At 33.4% G+C, this 24357-nt stretch overlaps 3 protein-coding genes across 5 annotated transcripts; all 3 read right to left on the bottom strand.

The window, feature by feature from the left end:
* Positions 1-2412: 2412 nt before the first annotated feature.
* Positions 2413-5206, bottom strand: LOC117913703. Its single transcript, XM_034828760.1, has 2 exons — positions 4525-5206; positions 2413-2890 (listed from the first exon to the last, which is right to left on the bottom strand). Exons 1-2 carry the CDS (start codon positions 5038-5040, stop codon positions 2828-2830), a joined length of 579 nt encoding a protein of 192 aa, XP_034684651.1. The 5' UTR covers positions 5041-5206; the 3' UTR covers positions 2413-2827.
* A 1756-nt stretch (positions 5207-6962) lies between these two features.
* LOC117913591 (biotin carboxyl carrier protein of acetyl-CoA carboxylase, chloroplastic) lies at positions 6963-14077 on the bottom strand. 2 transcript variants are annotated; one of them, XM_034828596.1, is made up of 7 exons: positions 13785-14077; positions 9794-9847; positions 9552-9718; positions 9140-9461; positions 8943-9014; positions 7395-7460; positions 6963-7287 (listed from the first exon to the last, which is right to left on the bottom strand). In XM_034828596.1, exons 1-7 carry the CDS (start codon positions 13938-13940, stop codon positions 7264-7266), a joined length of 861 nt encoding a protein of 286 aa, XP_034684487.1. In that variant the 5' UTR covers positions 13941-14077; the 3' UTR covers positions 6963-7263. The 2 variants fall into 2 exon arrangements, with proteins under 2 accessions (XP_034684487.1, XP_034684488.1); XM_034828597.1 differs by having other exon boundaries at positions 9552-9700.
* A 3989-nt stretch (positions 14078-18066) lies between these two features.
* LOC117912930 (protein KRI1 homolog) lies at positions 18067-23703 on the bottom strand. 2 transcript variants are annotated; one of them, XR_004651064.1, is made up of 3 exons: positions 21705-23703; positions 21401-21440; positions 18067-18410 (listed from the first exon to the last, which is right to left on the bottom strand). XR_004651064.1 is itself a non-coding variant. In XM_034827741.1 (2 exons), exon 1 carries the CDS (start codon positions 23657-23659, stop codon positions 21740-21742), a length of 1920 nt encoding a protein of 639 aa, XP_034683632.1. In that variant the 5' UTR covers positions 23660-23703; the 3' UTR covers positions 18067-18410; positions 21705-21739. The 2 variants fall into 2 exon arrangements, 1 of the variants encoding a protein (XP_034683632.1); XM_034827741.1 differs by lacking the exon at positions 21401-21440.
* Between the last annotated feature and the right edge of the window lie 654 nt (positions 23704-24357).

The following is a 24357-nucleotide window of genomic DNA, read 5'->3' as shown; positions in this document are numbered from 1 at the left end:
TGTGTAAAACATGTACACTAACACATCCACCTCAAAGCATCACTCTAATGACTAAGACAAGTAATCTTACCAATTAAAGAGGTGATGTACTATGACCGCTACTAAATTGCCCAAACTCATGAACTGATGTGAATACACTTATTAAACCACATGAATCTTATGGTTGTGTTCTTTATATATCAAAATACAGCCAAACCATGTAAATGTACTTGATTGGGTTGAATACTCATGAAGAAAATATATAAATGAATATATTCACAAATATGTGGATAATAAAACAGAATAAAAATAAATCAATCTTATTCATTATTATTTAAAAAATGTCTTGCTTTCTATGTCTGTTCCAATGAGGTAGGGCTTACCCTGTCCCCACTCATTACTTTTATTCCCATGCTTACTCATTCCCCATCGTGGACTAGGTTGATTAGGACAAGGAATCCTTGTTAGGGGAAAATATATCCTATCCATGCTCTAGTCCTTAATTAAAAATATATCATCCTTACTAAAGTGTTCATTTATTCTTGGATGCCAGGCTAGAACAAATTCATAGTGTGGTCAGTGGTGGCATAAGAAATCAAAGTCCTTAAAACCCATGATTTATATTGTTTCATTTTCTTCTTGGGACCCTACCGGCTACCACTATGGAATTCAAATGGATGTCAAAATTTTAACCCTAGGATTATTCATCTTATTCATAGAGGAGGTTGGTATAACTTTTTTCTCCTACTAATTTGGAATAGCACATCAAAGTTTCATTTTTTTTCTTGATGTAATTAACTTGTCTTTATCTAATGTGGACATGTCACATATTCAAGCCACTCCTCAAGCCTACCCAAACATAATTTACAAACAAAAACAATCAACATGTTTATTTTTATATGATAGTACTTAGCATTTCCTAATAATAATAATAATAATAATTATTATTATTATTATTATTATTATTATAAAATTTATTTATATTTGAGAACTATGTTTTAAAAATACTTATTTTAAGAATGCAAATAATTTTGATATTTTTAAAAATAAGTTCATCAACAATTATGAATTCTCATATTGATGGCATGAAAACTTTAACTATGCTTCTTCTTTCTTTTAGGTTATATTTGGTTTTTTGAAAGTACTGAAAAAAGAAAAAAAAATGTAAAAGAAAATGAATTTCTTATGTTTAGTTTAATTTAAAAAAATAACGAAAGAAAATAAAATATAATTAACATCTATTAGAAATTTATGTATTTTTAAATTATTTAATCTTGATATAATGAAGGAAAATAAGTAAAACGAATTTGGAGAAAAATATAAAATAATTTATTAACTTTGAATCTATTTCTTATTTTCCTTCTTTTGTTCTCTATTTTCTTTTCTTTACATTTTCCTTCAAATTTTTCAACAACCAAACATATTTAGGAAGTTCCATCCCCTCAAAAATGTTCTACAGACAAGTGATCAACTAATTTTTTTCTTCTAAATAAAAAGTGGAATACCATGGAGTGAACTATGAATGGGAGGTTAGAAAAACATAAAAACACCTTAAAATTCTAAAAATTCACAAAAAAATGGGTTTTAGGGAAAAAAAAAAAAAAAAAAAACCTTGTTAAATATATTTCCTAAATTAGGAAACCATTTTCAATTCTAGAGAACAAAACTGTGTTTAGAAATATTTCCAAACAAACCCTAGATTTTCTAGGTTATTTTTCCTTCTCCCTTAACATGTGAACAAGAAATTTGATACCTCCATATTTTCCATTCTCCTTCATTTTCAAATTTCCAGTCCAACACGAAAAAACTACCTAAAAGATCTATAATTTCAATCCAATCCTAGAATTCCACAACCAAGAAAAGAATTTCTTTACGTTTCCACAAACCCCCATCACTACAAATACCAGAGATTCAAGCTCAAAACTTTCACCTCACTGAAGCAAAGCTGAGAAGCCCAGTTCCAGTATCTTAGTCTGATGAATTCCCGGCAAAAACACACCTGTTTCTTCATCTTCATTGCGGTTGCCATCATCGCTTTCAGTCAAGCAGCTGCAGTTGGGGCTGTCAGGGTTCAACCAAAGGAGGATTTCGCGAGGGTGAATCACTTGGCTGTTTATCCATCTGCGGAGTATGCCAAGGCCAGAACCAGTGTAACCACCATGGCCAGCTGGCTTGGCCGATTGTCAACTGGACCGAGTTCGCAAGGCCCTGGACACTAGGTCATAGAAATAAAAGACCCTTCAAATCATATAAGAATTTGAAGAAAGAATAGCAAATGTAACCGAAATCCATACGCTAGTTAAAAGCCTAGAATAATGTCCATGCTTGTATCAGAATGAAGTTCTTATCTGCTAATGTCATGCATAAAAGCTTATGGAACTATATGCATGTGATCCTGGAAAACTAATCCAATGATAGCAGGAAAAACAAGAATCCGGCAATTGCAAAAACCATATATTCATCTCAAACTTATTACAACAATACAGAGATACAAACAGGTTCCTCCATTTACAGAAGCTCAATACAGCAATCATATATCTATATATGTATGGCGATATGGTGACAACAAATAACACAAATTTCTGACAGATTTATTAGCCAAAAACACCGACCTCAAACCCACATCCCATGGCCATTTTCCCTTTTTTTTTTTTCTTCTTTTCTTTTCCTCTTCTCCTCTGTCTCAAAATTGTTCTACTTTTCCCAGCAAACACGAAGCACCTGGTTGAAAAGTCTGTACATAAAGCAATCAAGCACACACAGTCGAAGCATAAGACCAGCCAGACCAGACTCTCTGATGGTATCTAAGGCGGAAGATCTTGAACCTTGAACATCTCAGCCTCATAGTCTATGAAACAGCCCTCAATGCATTTCCTGGTTTGGCTTCATATCCAAGCTTTCCGGGTCGACTCTGAAATGGAAGGGAAACAATTTTTAGCACCTCCATGATTGAATAAAAAGATTTTGAGTGAAGATACAGAGGACAGCAAAATAATATTAGATGCTATAGAATTTGTTTCAAAACCATCAGCAAGTTCAAGACCAGAAACTATAAATGAAACTAGGGGTATTTACTCAGAATTATCACATACAAATTCTGAAAGGCATAATTTGGAGTCTGTTTGGAAACAGTTTATGAAAATAGTTTTTTGTTCTTTGAAATATGGAACAGTTTTCTAACTGAAAAACACTTGTAACAAGTCTTAGACTGAAAACAGTTTTTTTAAGAATTTGTTCTGAAAATATACTGTTTTGTAATCATGTTAACACAAAACTATCATATCTGCACAAGTTTCAGCACTGCTAAGTTTCACATAAGAATTGAAATTTCTCGAACGATAAGCTAAGTTATACTAAGTGAAGGGGTGTGATATAATCTAATAGACTAATCGTGAAACAAAAAGTTTAACACATTCATACAAACCATCACATTCCCATGAGTTGAAGCATTAATAAGTTCCAGGTCAACCTAAATTCTGATTAAAACAAAAGCCAAAGTAGTTCCAAAAAGGGGCATGAAATGAACTAATTGATGGAAGCAAAAGATCATCATACTGACACCAAACAATCAGACTCCATGAATTTATTTTGCACCAAACAATCACAGTCCATCAATTTTGTTTTACTAAATTTCATTATCAGATCAATACTCCCAACAACACCCCACAACCCCCCACAACACCATAATAAATAAATTAATTAAATAAAATAAAACCTAAATTGAACTAAAGGGAGGCATGATAAGAACCAAAAAAAAAAAATTCAGCATGTTCATGAAGAATCATGACTATTTGACGTATCAATACAAATTTCCCACCAAATAAGTTAAATTATACTAAAAAGGCATGGCAAGAACAACTCAAATTCACACAAAACCATCACATTTCCCTGAGTTCCAACATTGTGAAGTTCCATTCGTTAATTGAAACTCTTCAAAAACAATAAGCTAAACTACACTACAATGAATCAAACCCACTGCAATGAGGGGGGAAAAGGAATGACAAAAACTACCAAATTCCCACAAATCAAAATTCTCCTAAACAATAAGCTAGCCCATAAAAAGATGTAATTAAATTTACAAAAACCATCACTTTCCCAAAAGCTTCCTATCAAAATTCTTCAAAAACAACAAGCTAAATCATACTTAGAAAAGGAGCATGACTTGAGCTTAACTGCAAAGCAAAAACGAATCCCCAAAATTACACCGGACCATCACATTCCCACAAATTTCCGCACAGATAAGTTTCAATCATCAACCAAAAATCTCGGAAAACCCAATAAGAAACCCCAATGGCACTTAAAAAAAGCGATGACTTGAACTAAAAATAAATAAAAAGACACACACCAAATTTACAAGGAACCATCACATTACCATGAATTTCAGCATTCTAAGTTCCAAAATAGATCAAAATTTTATAAAGAAGCTAAATTATACTAAAAAAATTGGACAATTATATGAACAAAATTCATCAAATGTATACAAAATAACGACAATTTAGATCAAAATCTTCCAAAAGAAAAAGCCGAAAAATATGATAATCGAACCTGAGAAAGCTCCGAATTCACAATTCTGCCGTCTCTGAACACGAGCTGGGGCGGCGAATCCGTGACCTCAGTGCAATCTGGCGGAGACTCAAACAGAGAAAGAGAAAATTGCTTGTAAATTACGCCAACGTCAAAATAAATCAACCCCGAACTCGGAATATCAACTCGAATCCCCTTCACTGGAAACCACAAAAACAACTCCTGCGCCGACACGCCGGACATGCCCCCGATCTGGCCGTAGGAGAGAGTGCCGGTGACGTTGTAGTCGTAGTGGAGCTGGTTCTCGAACTTGGCATTGCAAGCGCAGCGGAGGAGAAGCTCGAACCGACCGGAGGTGGCGTCAAGGGAGAAATTGAGGACATTGGTGGGGAGCAGCCCGATGGGGAGGCCATTGTGGCGGAGGGCATCGTGGACGGAGACGGAGGATGCCGGAGCCAAGGAGCAGATTGAAAGGAGGAAAGAGAGGGCGAGAAAATACTGGAAAGTGATGGAAAGTGAGTAGTTGATGACAGCCATTTGCAGTAGAACGTGGGTTTTAAGGTGAGAAATTGGGAGAATTTATTAGGGTTGGGGTTTGAGAGGGTGAGAATTTATTAGGGCTAGGGTTTGAGAGAGAGAAAGGCGGACATGTTGTTCGGTCTGTTAGCAACGGGCAATGTTGTCCCCCCTCTCTCTCTCTCTCTATCTCTATCTCTCTCTCTCTCTCTCTCTCTCTATATATATATATATATATTTTAACCTTTCATATCGATAGGGTAACTCAAAATATAAGCATATAATTAAATATATATTTGTATAAACTTTTAAATAATATGTTGGAGTATTTCCAATTTGTTTATATATTTATCATATAAATTTTTTCTCTTAATTTTTAAGAAATCTTTGAAAAAAATTAAAGAATAAATTGAAAAACATGTGAAAGTAAAATGATGGTAAGAAAGGACAAGAATGTACCATTTTTAAAGAGTTTGAATGTGGACTCTTATATCTTTAAATCAATTTCTTAGAAATTTTAAAAATAATTTCTAAATTTAATAACATCTTCCACATAAAATGAAATTTAATATAAAAATAAAAATAAAATTAGGAATTATTTTTATTTGTGGGTTAAACTTTTTTAAACCTTAATAACAATAACATTTTTAGGCATAAAACTCTTGGTTTTTACTTTAGTTAAAAGTTGAAATAAAAATTATAATTTTTAAAAAATAATTTAATATCATAAAAATTTTGTTAAATATAAAATAACTTCTTAAATAGGAAAAAATAAATAAACATTTGACAAGAAACAACATTTTTGTAACTTATATACCAAACTCTTTTATAAATCATAAGTATTTTAAATAAAATTTACCAAACAAGTATAGAAATTCTTACTAAGATTTTTTTTTTAAAAATAAAAATTATTTTCTTAAAAATTGATGTAAATAGGGTCTTAATATTTCAAAAGAGATGTTTTAGAATGTTATTACCATTCACCTTTTCTTTCGTATTGTCGAGGAAAAAAAGCCTCTTTGATCAAAATATACATAATAAATCTCATTTATTGTATCCGATTATATTCGATTGTATTTTTATATTTTAATTTCCTTTATTTATATCCTTATTTAATAACTTATATTTTATCACACACATTTAATAATTTGTATTTAGAGTTGACAGGTACTGTTTCGATATAGACAAAAAAAAAAAAAAGACCTATTTTGCACTTTTTTTTTTTTTTTTTTTTTAATTCAACAATGCTATGATGGTCCCAACACATAAGAAAAAGGTTTATTTTTAAAACATAAGAATTTATCACCTTCCAAATAAATGAGGAAAATCATAATCATGCTTTGCCCCGCACCCCCACATAATGTTTTGGAAATGGCTATTGTCTCAACACCTACCCAACATATCCACTTGCCCATGCCTCCCAAAGGGGAAGATTTTCCTTAATATATCAGCAATGACCCCTCACAAAAGCTGTCCATACCCTAATAAAAATTCACGCATTCCACTCATATCATATCATAGCATATCATTCAAAGCTAGCCCCCATCCAAATATATATATATATTTTTTTTTAAATTAACTCCATTATGAAATTAACATTTTAAAAAAAAAAACACCTAAAAATCCCTCAAATATGAATCTTGATAGTAATTCTAAAAAATGTTTTTAATATTTCTAATATTTTATTGATAAAAATTTTCAAGTGTTAAAAATGCTTCATAAAATCACCGTCGGTTCTAAATTCTCAAAAAACTGTTTTTCAATGTAAAATTTATAAAGCATATTTTAAAGTTGGAAAACAATTTTTCCTCTCTCTATAGAATAAAAAAATTATTTCCAAAAACTGTTTCAAACAAACCCTAAATTCCAACTTTCGGATGTTGTTGGAAATCAAATGATACTTTGGGGTTAATCTTAGGAATCAAGTTGGATATCAATCACCATTAGATATGAAACAATTGGGCACTCAATTATTAAATACTAGTTTAGGTTAAGCATCATCCAGATACCGAAAAAAGGAAAGGAAAAAAATTGAAAAAAAAAAAAAAAAAGTTCCCAATGGGGTCAAGGATTCATCTAAGCCAATATTCTCATGTCCATTCTATACCTACTATCTCATAAAGCAAAACATTCTAACCACAATAAAACAAAGCCGCATCTCACGCTATTACCACTATAAGCACCTGCCTTCGGCTACTCTCCTCTCGTCTCGACCAACAACTTGCCTACCCAACTGCCAGACCTTCAAGGCTCGATCGCAAAAAGAGGCTGTAAAGTGACCAAAAGGGGAGCTCTTAATATATTTAATGTTTGTCTATAGAACAAAGGCAGATATAAATTGAAGTAGTCAAGTTGGGATTTCCGGGAAAACTCACTGTGTCAATGCTGACAGACTTGCCGTCATCTGCAAGGATCTCGACTATTGTTCCTGATTGATCAGCCTGGGGAAAAGAGTATATAAAATTGTAAATTAGCTACTGCAAATCAAATTTCTGAAAGGAAATTAGGTGATGATGGTCTAAATAGTAGAATGTTACAAACCAGAATGGTTTTTCTTTACCTTTATGAGAAAGAGAAAGAGAAAGAAAGAGATAAGCACGCCCTAGCCAACTAGGAATTAACATAATTTAGGTTGAGCACAACTTAGTTTATCATAATCTATGAACAGTTTTAACTTCTTTCCCAGTTTTATGAGAAATTTTATTTTTTTTGCTCTGCTGAATAGAGCTTGGAACAGGTACCTCCTCAATCCCATCCCAACCTTTTGTCACCTGAGCAGGCCACAGGTATAGTTTTAGCTGATTATCACTTCCAGAACACACCTAATCTTCCAGTTTGTTTCTCGTGAATGTTCAGCTAAAAAAGTTCAATTTAGAACTTTCATAATTATGAGAATGAGATTGCATTCCATCAGCTTCCAGGACTAAGTGATGATCGAGGGCTTCAGATTTATTTTACCTATTACTTCCACTGGTAAAGAAGACTTTTATGCTACAAATTTGTAAAAACAGAAATAGAATAGTTATGTGTCTGTTTGGATACACTTCCTATTTTTTGTTTTTAAAATCGCAAACTTCTATAAAGAAGTAAAATATCTTATCACAAAAAGTATAAATTTACCTTATATCTTTAAAAATTATTTTCAAAAATTTTAAAATTTGAGATAATAAAATTTTGTTGATACCTCAATTTTTTAAGCAGTATTTAAAATAGTTACTTTTTAAGTGTAAGCCTCTTGAAGAGTTTTTATATCTTACATAAAAAACAGAAAACAGAAAGTGTATCCAAAATTTAAACGAGAAGACAACAATCTACTTCTCAATCACTAACTCCAAACAGAAACAATCAAATTCTAAGAATTTTGAACTTCAGACTTGACAGAGCTCCAACTCTATTTGTTTCATCATGGCACTGATTTATCGACTCATTATTCTTTTTGAAGGCCCAAAATCTAACTCCATTTACATTCAGTCCTTATTCAGTTCTGGAGGTGAATCTCTTAGAATTTTAACTGTCAAGTTATTGTTATTATTTGAGTTTTTACCCTTATGAGAGTGACTTTAGAGGCCTAAAGATCTATCTTCCAATCTAGATAATAGCTTATTACTTTGTTGCCACTTGAGTCCCAAGCCCAACTATTAGGCATGGACTTCCTACAGAAAAGTTCACTCTTCACCTCATAGGATTGCAGATAACGATTTATATTCCACAAACCAAAGGGAGATCAATGCATAATTCTAGATCAAGTTAACATATCATCTGGTAAAAATAAACATTCAAGAAAGCAAATCTACTCGACCAGGCAAGAATTAACAAACTTCAGTTGAAGAAAGCAAAGATTATCTTGTATAGAAGTAAAACTTTAAATGTGGACTGTTGCAGCACATAATTAGATGGAGAAGAGAAGAAAAGAAAAGCCTTACTTCTATCTCATTCATCAATTTCATGGCCTCAATGATGCACAAGACTTTTCCTTTCTGTACTTTGTCCCCAACCTAAAATGAGAAAGGTCCTCATGTAAGCTGAATAAAAAAGTACTCTGCTGGATTAAATGGCCTATACCAATCATCCTGAAATGATTATTAAGATCGAACTAAATCACTAGCTAGAGAAGAATCACCTTCACAAATGGCGGTTCATTGGGTGCTGGGCTTCGGTAGAATGTGCCTGCCATGGGGCTTTTAAGACGTGGGTGCGATGAATTGGTTGACTTGGCAGCAGGTGCAGAAGGTACTGTTGTTGGGGCTGAAGAAGCTGGGGCAGAAGGCGCAGGAACAGCTGCAGGTGCGCCTACTGGTGCAACTGCTGCTGGGGGAGGGGAATGCATCATAACAACAGGAGCAGCTGATGGTGGTTGGGGCATGGCCTCCTTTTTACGAATTATTAGTTCACAGTCAAGCTGTTTCATCTGCAACTCCACAATATCCCTGGAATCAACAAGCCTGCAAGACAGAAAAACACGATTTGCTCTGACCATGTTTGGGAATAACTGTCAAATAGGCTACAAGGAGTAACAAATTGAGCTTGCTTACTTCACAAGACTTGCAACTTGAGTAATGAACTCAGAGATTGATTCCTCAGAAGCCAAAGCTGCAGGCGAAGGTTTGTTTGATGACTTAACATCCTTTGCTTCCACTACTGGTGCATCTGATTTGGCTGGTGTAGGTGATTCATCGACAACCTTGAATGCAACAGATGGCTTGAAAAGCATGCCCAGTAAGGAACAGAAATTTGAAAACAGATCCTCTAATGAAAACCATTGAAAGAACCCTACCTCATTCAATTGGGCTTTCACCACGGGGGAACGTATCAATCTAGACTGCAAACCCTACAATGTGGACATCAATTCCACTACCACATGTCAAAAGAAGAGCTCTATTGTCCTCAATTAAAAAAGGAAAAAAGAAAAAAATGTGACTAATTTAGCAAATACGCATAAAATAATATGTAAAATTTCATTGCAAAGCACAAATTGCCAAACCAACTAAGAAAGGAAAAATAGTTATGCTATTCAACATGGGCAATCATCCAATAGACAAGTATCTCTAGCAAAGGCTCAAAGAAACTTAATGAACAAATCTCATAGTTGAACAAGAGTGTAAAAAATGAAACTAACTAGGAGAGATAAAGGCTCTGTTTGGTAACTATTTTTTAAAACAATTCTTAAAAACAATTTTTAAGAACGGTTTTTAAAAACTATTATTTGATGTTTTGTTAAAAACAAACGAGAGAGTGTTCAATGACACAAAACAATCCGACCAAGCTTTAAAACCCTCTTTTTTGTACACTTTTGTGAATTGGGGTAGGGTGTATTTAGAGGATCATTCTTTATTCATGATTGATTTTATAGAGTGACTTTTGTCTAGTTAGGTGAAAGGTTTTTGTCTTTCTTTTTGCCTAGCTCTTGGGTGTTGTTTGTATACTTTGTGTGTACTTTTTTCGCCGCTTCTAGGCTTTACTAATACAAACTCTTATTTACCTATCAAAAAAAAAATTTCTTAAAAACAAATATCTTTTTGAGAACTTGAAATGTTTTTAACCTATTTTTTATATTTTTAAATATGTTTTAAAAATAATTTTTATATATATTATTTTATTTTTAATCATTCTCAATATTTGAATAATTATTTTTTAAAAACAACCTTCAGAAAACAAGTGAAAACAACTAAAAAATGTTATATGAAAACACTTTGTTTTCTATTTTTAAGAACAATAAATTGTTTTTTGTTTTCTAGTTTTGAAATGAGTTTTCTTACTTTTTTTGTTCTGAAAAACTAAAAACTGTTTTAATAAATAGTTACCAAACAAATCCTAAATATCTAGACAGAGATATTTTGGTTCCAATGGGCAATGCAACCAAGTCATACATTCTAATCCAAATCCATTTCATACTAGTCAATCCCTACAACTTTTTATTCGCTTCCAACAATTACAAGGGAATTTCTCAAGTGCAATCTAATGCCTAGTTGCTTCATCTCCCTAATCTCCTCCACCATAAGCATAAATCAAACTAATATCCTAAATCAGCTTATGTCCACTTTTGACAGCTACTAAAAGATCCAAGTAGTTGATGAATGCTAAAATAGAGGAAAATGTTTTTTGGTTATTGTTAACACTAGGATCTGTACTGTCAGATGTCAAAAGGGAATGAAATAGAAGGTTGAGTTAAACCAAAAGTCTCAAAGCTGCATTACATAGCAAGAATCACCAATGCAAAGTTGAAGCTTTACAAGGTCCTGAATCATTTATCATTTGTAAGCTTAAGGATCAATGTGTCATTGTAGCAACTAACACTCTGTGACATACTCTTGAAAGGCAACTGTAAGAGACATTGATGCATATACAGATGTGCCAACACTCCATCTTTCATCAGTAGCAAAAGGAGTACACTCTTACTACTGTCAAGGAGTTAAGGTTAAATAAGGGTCTGTTCAAGTTTGCTCATACAGTGGGCTTGTACTCTTGATGGTATTCATCAAGCCATACCCAACTTGCTGGAGTTGAGTGCATTTCACTGGAAAGGGTATACTGATAACATTAAAAAGGGATGTTGCCAATGCTAATAAAAAAAGACACCTCTTTTGTCCAAAGAGATTTCCACAGAAATTGTTTGGACCTTTAGGTGCCAAGTCCTGTATTTTTGAAGTGTTTGGACCTTTAGTTGCCAAGTCTTGGAGTTTATTTTTAATTTTTATATTTAAATAGCTGTTTTTTATAGGCTTGTTCATGTCACTCTAGCAATGACAGGGTTTTGTGTCTTTGAGGATTTCCTTTAAACCAATTCTAATCTATGGTTATAATTAGTTTGGTTCAAGGGCTAGAAGTAGGGCTCATCCATTCTGTGGTGCTTTATTATTATCTATTCAGGCATTTGGTCACTAAAATAAATATTCTGTGATGGAAGTTCTTTACAGGCAAAAGCTTAGCTTAAAACTGATCTGGGAAGCATCAATGCACCTTCCCTGAATGAGATCATGGTTTAACTAATGATGTGTTATCTTTTAGGGTTTTATAACCCATAAAGAGCTCATTTAGATTTTTGCAATGGTTGGACTAGTTTGGTTCAAGGGCTAGGATCAATTGATATTGCGATTTTACAGTTTCTGAACAGCTAATTGATCATCCCTTCCAAAGTCAGTGAACCTTCAACAGAGCTTTTACCGCTTAAAGATTTGTTTGAAGAGTGTAATTGCTTAGTTTCTTGTTCTTCTCTCAACATCTTGTAATTATACACTGATTTTCCATTTTGAAGCCAAAACTAAGCACTAGAACATGCTCATAAACCATATCACTTCCACAAAGTCCTTCTCTAGTAGCTTCTAGTCATCCCTAAACTATTCTACAGCGAAATCTACCCAGACCCTTCATGTGGGCTGAATTTTGAATGTCACGCATCAAAACTATTCTGAGAAGATGGTATATTTCTCATTTGGAGAATAACTCATTTCTTACTGCTTTCCACAAACGATTCCAAGCTTGGGAAAAGTAAGGTGGTTTAGGTTGTGAAGAAAAAACATTTGATTAACAATTGCCGATTTTTGGTTAAACCATCATGAAAAAAATTAGAAGTCCTGACAATTTTAATTCTGCCGTGAACGTTAATAAATTTGATTTCAGAACTGAATTTGGTTTACTCCATTTGCATCTTTCACATGCAAATACAACAAACAAGACACATCATCAGCACCTAACCTTTTCTTAAAAGAGTACACAACAGAACAGTCAACACAAAAATTGAACACCAATCCCAACAAAAAGAATACTGCAAAAGTTCCAAATAGAACAAGCCATGAAATTCAAATAAAACTCCATTCAATTACGAAAAATGCACAAAAGGAAAATAAGAAAGAAGAAGAAGAAGAAAACAAAACAATTTCTGGATCATAGATTTTCCCTTTGCTTGAAATCCAAACAAACAAAAATTTCAATGTTCTGTGCTAAATGCAAATAAGGTGAACATAAACATAAGATTCATGAGTCTTGCACAAATATAGATACATAAGTTTTCTTTCCCCCAATTTACGCAACAAGCAAACAGACAAAACAAAATATTCAGAAAAAAGGAAGATGATTTTGCAGAAATCACTCGTCAAGACAAAAACGAAACTTCAGTTTGGCTGAAGAGGAAATAGCGAAAAGAAAAAGAAAACACAGAAAAAAAAAAAAAAATAGAAGCAAAAATTGTATAAACACCAAATTAAAAAAGAAAAAAAAAAAAAAAGGGAACTTTCAGAACATAAAAGTTTGCCTTTCGTCAATTTACCAAGCAAACAAACATACCAGAAAAAACATTAGCAAAGAACGATCTCATAGAAACAAACCATCCGCTTGGATGCCGAGAAAGTATAGGGAAGAGAAAAATAATAAAACAAACAAACAGACTGAAAATTTGACTGCTGAGGTCCAAATCCAAGGCTAATTTCTTTCCCTCTCATTTCTATTTCGCCACACTTCTTTGGAAATCAAACACGAAGGAAAAAACAAAGGCGAAAACCCGAATCATAAGTGATATTCGAACTCTCAGCCCGAATCCACGTCAAATATTATTTCCCTTTCGTTCCTTCTCCGCCGCGCTTTCTCAAAAAGCAAACAGAAAACAAAGCCAAAAAAAGATCCAAATCCTGAGCGAAACTCGAATCCTAAGCTCCAAATCCAAAAACAATTCAACTGTCTTCCCCTTTCCTCTCCTTACATTCCCTCAGAAAAACCAAACACACGCTTTCACGAGAAGCAGAGACGAAGAGAGACAGAAATCCATATCTCACCTTGGCAGAGAATCGGAGACCAGGCTTACGAGGAAAAAATACTCTGGAGCGAGAGCAGCGCGAGTGGGGGTAAGCGAGCACGGCGGGCGCGGCGGCGGTGTGATTGGCGGCCTTGGTGACAGCAGAGGCAGTGGCAGTGGGAACAGAGGACGCCATTGCTGAGCTTGAAGAAGCTGGTTGGATTGCGAGCAAATGAGAGAAATCTGGGATTTAAAAAGAAGAAAGTTGGAGAGAGAAGGAGAAATAGCTGGTTTTGGTGAATCCGTCTGGGCGGTGCGAAGACACAGAACACGCACTTGAGGCTCGATGAAACCGAAGAGGGGGAGGCGAGTACAGATAAAAGGTGTCTACTCGCCCTTTCTTGCTGACACCTGCCCTCTCCATTTTAGGTTTTTTGGATATTGGAAGGCACAAGTTTGTTTTCTTTCTTTTCTTTTCGTTTTTCCTTTTTTAAGTAAGGAGGAAAAAATGGAAAGAATTTAATTTAATTTTTACTTTTCTTAATTTTACCATGTGAAAGCTTAGGATTTTTTTTCTTTTTTTTTTTTAAACATGGTTTGCAACAAGTAAAAAACATTAATTACATGATATGATGAGATCATAATAAAAATCACATTTTAAAAGAATTTTGAAATCATTATTTTAGCTGATGATATTTCATCCAAAATAATAATTTAAGATATTTTATGAAACTTGAACAACATGTTTAAATTAGTTCACGAGAACCATACTTGAGATATATCTATAAAAAAAAAACATGTATTAGATTTTGATTAAACGTCATTAAAAATCGTTATTTTAGTATAACAATTGACAATATTTTACTGGAAATAACCAAAAATATTCTTTGAAATCTTACAAATAACAGGGATAAAACATAATGGTATTCATCATAACTAGCGAATCATTACTTCAAATGCACTTAGTTAAAATATAGATAGAAAAGACATGCATTATTATGGTTAAAGATGTCATTTTAGTAAACAATATTATCATAACTAACAAATGATGTTACTTTGATGAGGTTATGGGAATCATAGTTAAGACGTAGGCAGAAAAGTCGCGCTTACGATTAAAAATCAGCTTTTAACAAACATTGGTGTTCAATTAGTAATAATCAAGATATTATCTGAAACTTAATAAATGATGTCACCAAAATAGATTAAACGAATCATAATTGAGATATAGATAGAAAAGGCATGTATTAGATTACGGTTAAAGATGATATTCTTTGAAACTTGACAAATAATGTTGTTCCAATTAGGTTAAGGGAATCATAGTTCAAATGTATGTAGAAAAGGCGCATTGGATTACGGTTAAAGATCACCTTTTAATAAACAACAATGTTCAATTAGGAATAACCAAGATATTCTTTGAAACCTAAGGAATGATGTTACTTCGAATAGGTTAAACAAAATTACGTGTTTTATAAGCTCATATGTGATACTTAGACTAAGGTGTTTCCTAAGTTCACAAGCAAGTACTTAGACAACTCAATTCACATGAAGTTGTTAAGTCGGCTTGTGGCTTGACGTTGCTAAGTCAATCTATGGTTTAATGTTGCTAAGTTAGTCTTTTTATGATCCTTAACTTGCTATGCTAAGTAACACACGTGTTACAAGAAATTTTACTTTTCCCATTTGATATGTACTATCATAATAAACATTTACCAATAAATAATCTCAATGCATGATAGTCGAGGAAAGGTATGTTGGCAAAAGTAAATCGATGAGAATTTTTCATCGTCAATAAAAATTTTTTAATGACAAACCATCCAATAGATTTAGTTTGAAATGAATATTTGTGTATTTTATATAATAATTAAATATAAAATAAAATTATCAAACATTTTAAAATAAAAAAAATAATTATACATGTATCATCATTTCTTTTATGTTATTGAATATATTCAAATTAGATAAATTTTTATAAAATGTACTTTTAAATTTTGAATATTATTATTGGATGTCACAAATTATATCACACAAATAGCAATTTCTTTAATATAACAACCTCAAATTTTCCATTGTTACTTTTTATGTCATTTATTTATAATTTTTTTAATATTTTTATGAGTTTTGATCAATTTTCATCTCATTAACATCTTGTGTCAAAATATCTACCAATATTTCTCACATTTTCCTACTCCTACATTGTTCTACTCCATGCTTATCTCCTCTATTTCCTTCATAGTTGGTTATTTATAAAAGGTGAAGTGATGTTGAAGAGTTGTCAACTCAGAAGCAAATGGAATGTCTCTTCCTTGAACAACTTACAATTTGAGGTGACTTCCTAAGATTGTCAATTGGCATGCATGCCATTTGATGACAAGTTTGCATCATTTCTCGAGGCATTGACAATGGTCCTAGCAAGCTTTGCTTGAAGAGGAATGAGAGATGAATGGTGAAAATGACAAGAAGTGAGTGAGATTTGGTGATTTGAAGTTCAAGTCTTCGCTAAGGAGAAGAGATGGAGAGTGAGAAATAAAGAAAGAGGGATTTGGGTAGGTTGCGGGGCTGTTTAGGCTTGAAAAAGTATTGAAAAAGCTTAAAATTGCAAAGAGGAATGTCCTAGCTACTAAACTCTCAACCTGGCGACCATTCAACTTGCTAGGCTAAGCGTAGCAAGATGACTTTTTTTTTGTTTTTTGTTTTTTTTAAGGGGAATTATTAGGAGGCATTGAGTTATCTTCCTTCTATGGTTACTAACCCTTCTAAAGTGCTTCGTCTAAGTCACCTTTTGCTATGTTTTCTTGCAAAACCTATACAAAATGATCAAGACACCTTATATTGAAAAAACATGATAAATTTAGTGTTATTGTGCGTTCAATGCCATGAGTTTACATAATTTAAGTGTGATGATAATGAGCAATTTTGCACTAATCATTAATCATCGAGCTAATTTTATCTTGCAAAAAGAATATGTTGATATAAATTATATGAACTTCAACTTAGAAGCATCAACAAAATAGGAGTGTACCCTACAAGTAATGTTATTATTCCTTCATGGATTTTGTCATTTGATCATTATTTTTTATGAGTTTAAGAGAAAATAATTCTTTTTAACATTGATAATATTAGGGTTGAAAATTACATTTTAAAAGAGTCTAAAATTGTTATCTTAATTGAATATCAACCATCCACAATTCATTGTAACAACCAAAGAATATTATTTGAAATATAATGAAATGTGTCATTTCAAGGAAAATATAATTAATTTTGAGAATTTTAGAAGTCTATTAAGAAACTATTTTTCAAAATATTTTTTAAAATTGAAATTAGTTTTAAACTTAAAAACCATGTCTAACAAAATTCATTATTGGTAATGATTTTTATTTTTTTTGAAAATTTGTTCTAAAAATAAATTATTTTCTAAAACAAATTTGAATCCTTTTAAGATAGTTTTTATAGTGTTTTGAAAAATAATTAAAAATATAAAAAAAAATGTTTTAAAAACTTCTACATTATAAATAAGTGCTTCATAGGAAATAAATCGAGAAAACTATTTTTCATATTTGAGTTTATAAATAAAATTTGATCCTAAAAATTATTTTAAGAAATATTTAAACTAATTTAAAAAATGTTGTCAAAAGACAAGTTAATTATCATTTTCTTTTATAGATTCCCCTCAATTTTAGGGATCATTTTCATGACAAGTCCTCTTATATCTACTATATAAAGTCAATGAGAATCTAAACAAACTCTACCAAATAGTGTAAGACATTTTTGTTGATCAACAACTCAACAACTCTTTTCTCTTATTTTTCAAGAAATAATATTAATGTTTTAAAATGGGCAACATTTCAACACCTAAAAATGACCCAAAAACTTCCATCAATTTTTTTCTTTCTCCCCCTTTTTTATAATAATTTTCTTGGTATAAATACCAAAGGTTTTAATTTTTGACCCACATGAATGTGGAAGCTGATCTATGTTGAATAACATCAATTTGTTCACATTTGAGATAGCTTTTCAACTTTGAGTAGAAGCCAAAACCAAATGTTCTCTTTGATAATTTGATAAAATTTTTGTTTTGAAAAATAATTGATGACTATTTTCAAAAATTGTTTTTATAAAACACAAGTTGTCCAACATATAACTCAATTTGCCATCAAACATATAAGAAAAATGTTAAGATACCGCACTAGTACTTATAGAACAAAATATCCAAACCGATAAATATTTATAGCGAGATCTAAACCGTTGAACGTACCAAAACCTTTTCAATAGATACCAAAAAAGTATATTAGCAAACCCAACATCTAAAATTAAAATGTAAATGATTTGGTTAAGTATATTAGTATATACCCCTATTCGCATTCAAACTCCATCCATCATTCCTTTAGATCATTATCTTCAATCCGTAACATCATCCGATTTGAGGATTAGAGGGCGTAAGGATCAATCTACAAACAAAAACCCATCAAAATATAGACCTCATCACTAAGTTAAGAGAGACATACAGAGAATTACAACAAAATTTGAAGTTCAATCAATGGAAGAAAGAAAAGAAGGTCAAGTAATAGAGGTTTGTTTCTTCCATCATGGACACTTGACTTCTTTCAACTTCCAAGCTTTAAGCCTCTTCTTCGGCAACAAGCTCGGAATTCCTCCTCGGTGAGCGGGTCTGCACATTCAAAGCCATACCACCCATGTTATGTCAATATCAATGGCCAAATGAGCCAACAGGAGCAAAAAGAACTTTGATCAAAATATACACGGAACCCTGTTCATGCCCATACAGGCTTGTACAAAATATTAGGATCAGTATGACAATATTTTTTAAAACAATTCCCATGATAAAGCAGTTCTTAAAGCTTTTAAACAATTGTTTTTAAGAATAAAATTTTATTTGAAAACCCAATCTAGGTTTAGTCTACCAAGCACTTATATGCAATGTAACATTTCCCATTGTTTCTTAAAATATTCTTAGAAAAAAAAAAAAAAAAAAACCAGAAACACCTATTTTCAAAACAAATTCTTGAAAAAATGTTAGGTAAAACATGCTAACTTGTTTTTTTAAATTAGAAAACTATTTTCAATTAGAAAAAATAATTTTTTTTTTTGATAAGTAAAAGAAGTATATTAAACGAAAAGAGGAAACACCAAAAACCGGTGCCCTCTAAGTATACAGGGAGAAAAAATAAAAATTCATTGCTTTGTTTTTAATAATAGTTTCCAAACAGACCCCTAGATATGCATTGTAAACTCAGTCATGGATCTAGAACTTGAGGACTTTCTCAAATTAATTTGTGGACCAAATTGATAAGGCCTAAATCTTAATTATTCTTAATTCAACTACAGGGACAAATATTTAAACTTTTTTCCTTAAAGCCAGCCCTTTAAATGTGTATTCAATACATATTGCATCCTATAAACACACAAAGCTAATGACTTGTTCATATTATAAGCATACAGACATTTTCTCAAGAGTTTCACTTTTCCTTCATTGTCTCTTTCCTATTGTTCTGGACTCCTTGTGTTTTGACTCCTTTTCTAATATGCGCCTCTTTTCCAATGTAAAACATAAGTGCCATAAACCGGCAAATGCTCTATGAACAAAATGGTTGATCAATCCACGGAACCAAGACACATCAAGGAAAACAGTAATAAAAAGTAACAAAAGGAATCCATAATAAACTAACGGCTAAAGCAAGTAATAGGCGATACAGACCAACTACCCAGGGCACCATGCATGAACATATGTAAAGCTAAAGATTCCAAACTGAGCTTGACCAGTGTTAGATGGGTCGAGACAAACCAATCTAGGACTTGTCAAGCTCAGTTCGAAATTAAAAAAACAAAAGTTTTAGATTGGTTGAGCCAGTCTGCAAACCTAACTCAGCATCACCTCATGATCTTATTAAACAAGAGAAAAACCTTTTGATCTCTTAATGTTCTAACTCTACCCCTCAAAAACTGCACTACGATTCTCAAAGGAAAAACAAACCACCCGGATTTTTTGAACCAGCTACTACTTTACCAAGATCGTACTATGTTATTATGGATTTGCAACAATCTAAAACAAAGGTCTTTTTTGATAAAATCCTCAATTTCCTATAAAAAATGAGCTCGATGCCTATGAACTTGGGGCCAGTGCAGCATAGATACTTCAAAAAAGGATTGCTGTCTGTGTCAAACAAGACACCTAGAGTACACCCATGACCTATACCTTTAGGATATGCACCTTATACAGCCTAAATCCAAATAAAACAGGAAGAAAAATCAAACCTGCTTCTGAGATACCTGGCATACATCCATGACCTAATCCCTTTAGGACACAGTATACATTCCAGAACAAATTCAAAAATAAGACTCCTTAACCAAATACAAATCATTTAGATTTTTTGTTCCCTTCAAAAATAATTGATGGGCCATTTATAGAAAATAAAATGCATAAATAAGGGTTTTGATTTTCAAAATTACAAATTATTTTGCCATAGGTTTGAGATAATTCAATCCAAAAATTATGCTTTCTGAAACAACTATGATATAAAATATTACATTTTCTTAATGCTGCATTTCCACCATATCAATATCCTATATTTTTAGAATTTATTGCATCCATGTGTCCATATCATGCTTATTGAGTAATACCAGTAGTTAAATAGACGGGGACACAGTCACCAACTTTCCTAAAAATTGAAGGAAGTACTAGGCCTTATACTTGTCAAATTGCACCTAAAGAGACAAATTAGTAATAACAGTAGTTAAATAGATGGGGACACAGTAGGAGAGCCTTGAACCCAAGACCTTCAATTAATATAGTTCTAATACCATGTTCAACTACCAACTTCCTAAAATTGTAAGCTCTTCACATTCTTGCCTGTAATGTAGACAGGGTAACATGTTGTAAGTTCATACTTATCAAAAAACAAAAAAATGTTGTAAGTTCATGTTTTACAAAACTTTTTCACAAAGGATCACTATTTTCTCCAATGAAAGTAAAGTTGACAAAACTTTGAAATTCCTATAAATGGAAAGTTTCAACCTAAGGAGGTGGAATTTGAAACCCACCCCCAACAATCAACAATAACCCTCCATGCTGCCTAAACCCCCCACCCTACCTCCCAAAACCCAAAATAAGTACACCAAAAAGGTGGATGCTGACAATCTCAATCTAATCAACACCTAAATGTTATTAGCGCTCAAGAATTCTGTGTTTCTGGTCTAAATTTGATCACATTGAGCAAGCCTCAAAAGAAGAGTACAGTCATAATTGACTTAGGACATCAACCCAATTTCTTTTGAAATACATATTTTTACTCCTCTAAAAGCTCAAACAATCTCATTACATATGTAGACTCTAACTAGGAAACTAAGTGACACATAGCCTCTCTGAAAACAAAACTTAGAAGTTACAAGCTTAGACCCCTGAAGCTGAGATAGAGTCTAATGCGATGAGAATTGGAAAACCCAAATAAAAGAAACAATACCCTGGAGCACCAACAATCATAGAGATAACCAAAAGTCATATCAAGGAATATCTTACTTTTTCTGATGAACGGGAATTGAACAACTTAAAGGTGAATGCAAGCAAAGTCAAAATAAGAGTGCAAACAGAAAAGCACTAAGGCCTAAAAGAGTAGACAAACTAGAAAATTATCCGGTGCTTACTGCTCAAGGCTCATCTGAATAATTCACTCCTAACAGTATCCTGTGTATTGACAAATAGAATCATATGGGTCAAAGGCAGATATTAAGCTTAGGAACTGGTAAATCAAACATAAAATGAAAAATCATAACCAGTTGAACAAACTATTCTTCCATGAAAGTTCTAATGCTTCAGGATGGACTTATTTTCCTTATATTTCATACCACAAGTTGACATGTAAATGCAAATCTACCTCAAAAGAATCAAGTCACAAGAAAGAAAAAATGAATCTTCAAATGAGAATTTTAAGTCCATTTGTGGAATTACCATCTCTATGGCCTCTTTGTAATTATCCTTGAGGTTCAGTGCTTTGCTTTACTCTTAGGTTTAGTAGGGATCTTCCCATATGCCATGAGCCTTGAGTGTGATAACTTAAGCTCTGCTTGACGGCGTCTTCTCCTGCTTGCATGGGATACATTGCCCATGTCACCATTTGATGCTTCCACCTGTGCACTCTCATCTTGCTTGGCATCCTTTTCCAAAGCTGATCTCTTCTGATCACCTTTCCACTTCTTCCTTCCAGCATTCTTCTTCCGATTCAATTTTGCTTCTTCAAGGAGAGATTTGTTCCTCGTTTTCTGTTCATACCTCTTCTTATTAGGCACCTTCCATTCCTTCTCCCTATAAGGAGCAAGCTTCTTCAAAGAAACATACTGATTCAAATCTGTGTCATCCATCATTAGAATCTCCTCAGCACTCAAACCAAATCTTTTAGGATTTACAGTAGTGTACTTGAACCGGGTCTTCAGGTCTCCAATTGTATCCTCATACTCCAACTTAGAGGTTTCTTCCAAATATATTTTCTTCCACTCTTTGGAAAGCTCATCCTTCTCCCTATGCTTCCTCTTCCGCTTCCCACCTTCTTCAGGTTCTATCTCTTCTTTCTCACTATCACTATCACTATCACTTTCAACATCCTTCTTTTGTTTCAAAATTTTTTCCCTAGCAGCTAAAAACCCGTCACCAGACTCACACACATCCCAATTTTTCGGAAGTCCAAGCAACTCATCTTCTTTGTCAAAATCGGGTTTCTCAAGTCCACCATCATCCTCATCACTATCACTACCAAACCCAGGGTCTGCATCATCGGCATTGTAGTAATCTTCGTCAAATGCCTCCTTCATCTTCCTATCATACTCCTCTGGATCAAACTCACCTTCTAAATCACCCTCGTTCACAGGTAGAACCCCATTTTCTCCAATACCTGCAATTTCCTTTATCTTATTCATCTTCTCCAGAATCTCCCTCTTCTTCAAATTCTTTAACCTCTTCAACTCCTCCTTCCTCTCCTCCTCTGCCCTCGCCATCCTCTCTTTCTTGCTCTCCCTTTGCGCCTTCCTTGCATTACTCTTCTTCCTCACTGACCCTTCCACAAACCGAGCATGCCCCAACACCCTATCACCCACATTCTCCTCATACCGAAAATTATACTTCTTCTCATACTCCTCTTGCCTCTCTATCTCCTCCTCATCCTCCGACACCCCCTCCGCCTCCTCATCCCCCGCGCCACCCCCAGTGTCTCCATCGCCAATCCACATTTTATTCAAGAAATACTCCTTCAAAAACATGGAATTCTCATCCAATTTGCCATCTTCCCCAAAATACTCATCCAACTTCTTCTGCATCTCACCATCACCACTCTCATCCTTCTCTGTCGCGTTCTCCTTCATAGACAACAACTCCCCGCCGTCGTCTTCCATCACCTCCTCGGCAGCGTCTAAAAACGCCCTTCTCAATTCCTCCTGCTCTTCAGCATAGCTCTTTGGCTTCGGTTTCTCAGTCTCTTCCTCATCGTCGTAGTCAGCTCCCTCCTCTATCAACTGCTTCGCCACCACATCCTTCAAATACATAGCTTTCTTCGATTTCTCACCCTTTACAGCTTTAGTTTCATCTGAATCCTTCACTTCGAACAATCTCGTATCCTTTTGCTTCAGACTCGGATCCTGCTTCTTCACCTTGATCAACGCATCAAAAAACTGCAAATCCTCTTCATCACCGTCCGACTCATCGTCGTCGGCGTCCGAAGATGATTCGGACTCCGACTCATCATCGTCGGAGTCACCGATGCCGGCGAGGCCTTTCTTTTTCAGCTCCTCCAGCTTGTGCAGATCTTCTCGGCGCTTGTTGTGCTCGTACCGGCGAGCGAACTCTTCGTCGATTTCGATCTTCGTATCAATGTCGTTTTGGTCGTCGTCCACGTCGGCGAAAAGGTTCGCGCCCATTTCGCCGGCTCAGTTCAACTGGTTTTCTAGGTTAGGGTTTCTGGAGATTTTTTAGACTAGTCTGTTAAGAGGGATTTGATTTGAGCCCATTGGCGGCCCATTACTTTTGGGCTCAGGCCAACAAATTTCGCACTTAGAGTCGCTTAATTTTATACATTTATGAGTTTATCAAATATTATAATAATCATGAAAATTTGGAAAAATTTTATTAATGTTGAAAATTAAAACAAAGTTTATATTTATTAATTAATCAAAAAATGATTTTAATTTAAAATTTTTTTCATTCGAAATTAATTGTCCACTAAAATTTATTTGTTAAAATTGTTTTAAAAATTATTTTGAAAAATTGAGCATTTTTAGAAAAATATTACTTCAGAAAACTGTTTAAATAATTATGGCCATGATTGAAAATAAATTTTCACATTGAATTTCAAAATGGATTGTGTTCATAAGTGACCATTGCTTTACGGATTATTCTCAAAAATTAATTTTTGAAAGCACAATAAATAATTTCTAAAATAATTAAGAACAACTAAAAGATGTTATCTAAAAACCGCAATAATAAAAATCAAAACCCGAGATATGAAAAAAGCGACTAAGATGTGAATGTCGCGACTAATATGTGAATGTCGCAACTAGACAGGGTACCTCTCGCTATTGTAGAATATCCTAGGAAGATTTCTAATAAAATCACAAAT

Source organism: Vitis riparia, chromosome 4 (assembly GCF_004353265.1).
Source record: "Vitis riparia cultivar Riparia Gloire de Montpellier isolate 1030 chromosome 4, EGFV_Vit.rip_1.0, whole genome shotgun sequence".
Lineage (NCBI taxonomy): Eukaryota > Viridiplantae > Streptophyta > Magnoliopsida > Vitales > Vitaceae > Vitis > Vitis riparia.
This window is presented reverse-complemented; position numbering and strand designations above follow the sequence as displayed.